The sequence below is a fragment of the Terrapene carolina genome, unplaced genomic scaffold, assembly GCF_002925995.2.
Source record: "Terrapene carolina triunguis isolate 2854851 unplaced genomic scaffold, T_m_triunguis-2.0 Scaffold62, whole genome shotgun sequence".
Classification (NCBI taxonomy): Eukaryota; Metazoa; Chordata; order Testudines; family Emydidae; genus Terrapene; species Terrapene triunguis.
In genome coordinates, this window is record NW_020664413.1 from 178,551 (window position 1) to 182,767 (window position 4,217).

General features: G+C 55.4%; 1 protein-coding gene across 5 annotated transcripts in view; it reads right to left on the reverse strand.

Annotated features, from left to right (window-relative positions):
* Positions 1-4,217, reverse strand: part of ANKZF1 (ankyrin repeat and zinc finger peptidyl tRNA hydrolase 1) — a 12,479-nt gene that overhangs the window by 7,956 nt on the left and 306 nt on the right. For 3 of the 5 annotated variants that reach the window (XM_024206860.3, XM_024206861.2, XM_024206864.2), the window contains exons 1-3: positions 2,936-3,949; positions 2,367-2,476; positions 1,553-1,655 (exon numbers count right to left, since the gene is read on the reverse strand). In XM_024206860.3, coding sequence (XP_024062628.1) covers positions 1,553-1,655; positions 2,367-2,476; positions 2,936-3,197 — 475 coding nt within the window. In that variant the 5' untranslated portion in view covers positions 3,198-3,949. Of the gene's footprint in view, positions 1-1,552; positions 1,656-2,366; positions 2,477-2,935; positions 3,950-4,217 lie in introns of those variants that run through there. The other 2 variants (XM_024206863.3, XM_024206862.3) reach the window with 2 other exon arrangements.

Sequence of the window (4,217 nt, forward strand, 5' to 3'; positions counted from 1 at the left end):
GCAGCAGGATCCTGGGGTGGGGGAGGAGCGAGTGTTTGAGGGAGGAGGCATCTGCAGAACATACGGTTCTCACTGAGGTACCTGCCCATGACCTGGCCCCACTTGACAGGTCAGAGCCAGCCAGCTCCAGAGGGCAGAGGAGGGGCTAGAACCAACCTCACCACAAAGAGCATCAGAGCAGCCAGACTGGGTCAGACCAAAGGTCCATGTAGCCCAGTATCCTGTCTACCGACAGTGGCCAGTGCCAGGTGCCCCAGAGGGAATGAACAGAACAGGGAATCATCAAGTGATCCATCCCCTGTCGCCCATTCCCAGCTTCTGGCAAACAGCGGCTAGGGACACCATCCCTGCCCATCCTGGCTAATAGCCATTGATGGACCTATCCTCCAGGAACTTATCTAGTTCTTTTTTGAACTCTGTTATAATCTTTGCCTTCACAACATCCTATGGCAAGGAGTTCCACAGGTTGAGTGTGTGTTGTGTGAAAAAATACTTCCTTTTGTTTGTTTTAAACCTATTAATTTCATTTGGTGACCCCTAGTTCTTGTGTTATGGGAAGGAGTAAATAACACTTACCGATTTACTCTCTCCACATCAGTCATGATTTTATAGACCTCTACCAAATCCCCCTTGGTCGTCTCATTTCCAAGCTGAAAAATCCCATTCTTATTAATCTCTCCTCATACGGCAGCTGTTCCTTCCTCCTAATAATTTTTGTTGTCCTTTTCTGAACCTTTTCCAAGTCCAATATCTCTGTTTTGAGATGGGGCGACCACATCTGCACGCAGTATTTAGGGTGTGGGCGTCCCATGGATTTATACAGAGGTAATATATGATATGACATGACAGGACCTGAACTCATCCCAGCGGAGCCTCCCGCATGGGGCAGGCAAACAAAGGGACCCGGGAAGCCGGCAGCTGCTGGGGAGAAGGTAAGTGTGATTGGTGCTCGGAGCTTCTCCGCCTGGTCAGGTGCCACCAGAGAGGCTTCCTGCTGCCTATGTCCCTGCTGAAGGGCTGCGGTGATGGGGCGTACCACACATTGGATGCCCCCGCCACATTGTCACCTCTCCATCCAAAGAAGGCATCCTCTTTGGGGAGAAAAAAGCAGTGAGTTTAGACCTCCAAGAGCTGCCTAGAGAGGCCACCCCTAGGATCAGCTGCTAGTGGAAGCAACAAGAATTGATCCTCCGGCAGGTAGAAAGGCCAGGAGTGGGCAAAACCCAATCAGGGCCCAGCAGGCAAGATAAAAACAGCTAGCTGCCTCCTCCAGTGGCCAGTTCTGGGTGAAGCTAGGACAGGGAGGAAGGAAGGAAGGAAGGAAGGAAGGATTGCTCCCGCTGATCCCAAAAGCTGGTCTGGTCAGGGGCCTAACCCCAACCGCACCTTTGGACTGAGCCAGTGACAGATGGTTTTATGTTGCAGAATGTATAGCACAGGTGACACCTGGAGCTGGATATCAACTGATAATTAAAGGGTGCTTGCTTCGTGCGGCACTCCACCAGCTCAAGCGAGCCTATGACAGCAGCCCTTCCCGTCTGTCCCCCCTCACCTGCACGGGTCTTCTCCTCAAACTCCTCTGCTGCGAGTGCCCGGCGCCCTAGCAAACGCTGCTTCAGGTTAAAGCGGTGCCAGTCCAGGCGGTAATGCTCAGTCTGGGGAGGAAACGGAGTGAGAAGGGGCATCCCATACTGATGATCCCCCAGGTCAGATGGATGGAAGCGCACCAACCCACGCCCCGGGACTGGACAGCGCGGAGGTCCCCTCAGCCAGATGCCAGCCTGCCGGGGACTTGCCAAAAAAGCAAGGCAGCTTCTGCTGATTTCGATGTCATGGTCACTTGGTTAGCTAATGCCCTTACTGCCAAGTTCCCATCCTGCCCCCAGGGCTGCAGAGACATGGCCCCAGCTTTATAAGAGACGGTCTGACCCCCGGGGCCAGGGCTTTGCAGCGTGCGGAAGCTGGTCCTGTGGCTATGCCAGACCCTGCCCAGCTGAGAGCTGCAGCCGCAATTTACCAGGGGCCTGAGGAATGCACTTGACTAGCTTAAAATAGAATCAATTGCAGCCTCCCTCATCCTGTGGGTGCGGCTGATGGAGACTACAAATCCCAGCATGCAATAGTCCACCTTGTGCCAGGTGGGTAAGCCCAAAATGGAGCACTGCATTTCAGAACCAGTAGTCTCTGGGCTGCATCTCCACGTACCCAGGCTACAACTACAGAGCTCCATGGTCCACATTTTGGCCATTCACATACCCATTTCACAGCAGCCTGCTTCCCCAGCTCCCTGCTCGCTCACAGCGCTGCCTGCTGGTGGCAATGGAAAACACCACCCATCCGCCTCCACCCCTCAGGCTGCTGCCTACCTGCTCCTCCCTGCTGTCAAACTCCCGGGAGCAGGATGAGCAGCACATCCGGTCCGATATCTCTGGGACCCCGCGGGCTCTCTCCTCCCCATCGCCCGCCACTGGCTTCTCTGAAAGAGGGAGAGGAACTCAGGGAAGATATGCCACTTCCATTGGAGTGGGACAGAGGGCTATAGGACAGACAGATCACTCCAAAGTGTGGCTAGAGCAAAGAGTGAAGAGTTAGTTTGACTGTTCCTGACTCTGCCACTCACTTGATGCATGGCCCTGGGCAAGTTACTTCACCTCTGTGCCTCGGTTTCCCCACCTGTAACACAGGGATGATACCGACCCACCAGACAGGATTAGTTTCAGCGTGTGAAGTGTTTTCCGCTCCTCAGGCTGAAGGCTCTTGACTGGGGCCAAGCAGCTCACAACCAGAGCCCATCACGCCACCAAGCCCCAGAGAGTGGGATACCCCTTAGGTTGGACTGCTGTGAAATCAATCCCCCCACTGGACCCTCTCCCGCCCTCCCTCCAGGAAGCCCCTTGGCTGGCTCTACTGCCCCTCACTGGCTTTTAGATGCTACCTTGCACTATGGCATTCGAGTCTGTGGACGGCAAGTCCTCTGAAAAGCCATTGACGAGGGAGAGTCCATGCAGGAAGGTGGGGTCCTGGGCAGCCTCGAACACAGACCTGACCTCGAGGGGCTGCATTGTTTCCAGCAGGAGTCTGAAGAAAGAATGAGAGTGAGGTACAGAGAGCCATGGACAGGCTCCTGTGACTTGGCACCTGTGACCTGGCAGGAGCATCATGCCTTGGAGCAGATAGCAGATGTGCAGATGGGCCATGGCCAGCCTGCTCCAGCACGGGCGGTTGTGCCGCCCCCTTAGCTAGGGGGAGCCGGCAGTGCTGCTCTTGGCGATGGAGGTCCCCCTCCAGGGCAGGGCTGTGGCTTTGGAGCAAAAGGTCCCAAGTTCTAGCCCTGCAGCCATGTGACCGCCTGGCAAGCCTGCCACGGACTGCGCCACAGACACCAGGCACCAACTGAACCGTGAGGCCAGCGCCCCACCGCAGACTCTCGGGAGTCGGGAGTCGGGATTTCTGAGTAAGAGAATGCTCACATGGCAGGATGTTTTCTTCCAGTCACACAGGAGTTACCCCGCCCTGAACAAAGGAATGTGGTTCCTCCACCAGGCAGCTAATTACAAAGTACTTTCAAAGACAATGAGAATTCATTGACACCTCAGATAAACAAAGCTGTCAAGCTAACAAGAGACAGGAGCCTACACTCCAGCAGGGAAGAGAAACTTCATCGGACATAGAAAGGGTGGGAGGGAAACCCTCAAATAAACAACTGAATCAACTAGAAAAAAAAATGAGGAGTCCTTGTGGCACCTTAGAGACTAACACATTTACTTGGGCATAAGCTTTCGTGGGCTAGAACCCACTTCATCGGCTTAATTTTATATTGAAATCCTGTCAGCCACCCCGGGCGTGACCGGAGCTCCAGCTGTCAGCCCAGGTGGCTGCTCCCCGGCTAGCCTGGGAAGTGGGAGAGGGGACCCCACTGCAGTCCCCCCCTCCCCGGGTCTGGGGAGGGTGAAGAACCGTAAGGAGCAGAGGTGAGACTGGGGGCTGCAGTGAGGAGGGGGAGGGCTGATGGGTGGGGGGCTGTATTGATGGGGGTTCTGGGCAGATGGGGTGAGTGCTGGGAGGGTGAACTGAGGGCCGTGGGAGGCAATGGGGGAGGGAGACTGAACTGAGGGGAATTGAAGGGGGGTTGGGTGGGGAGAGAACTGGGGGGCACTGGGGGACAGGATAAAGTGCTGGGCAGGAGACAGCAGATGTGGGGGTGAGAGCTCCTGCAG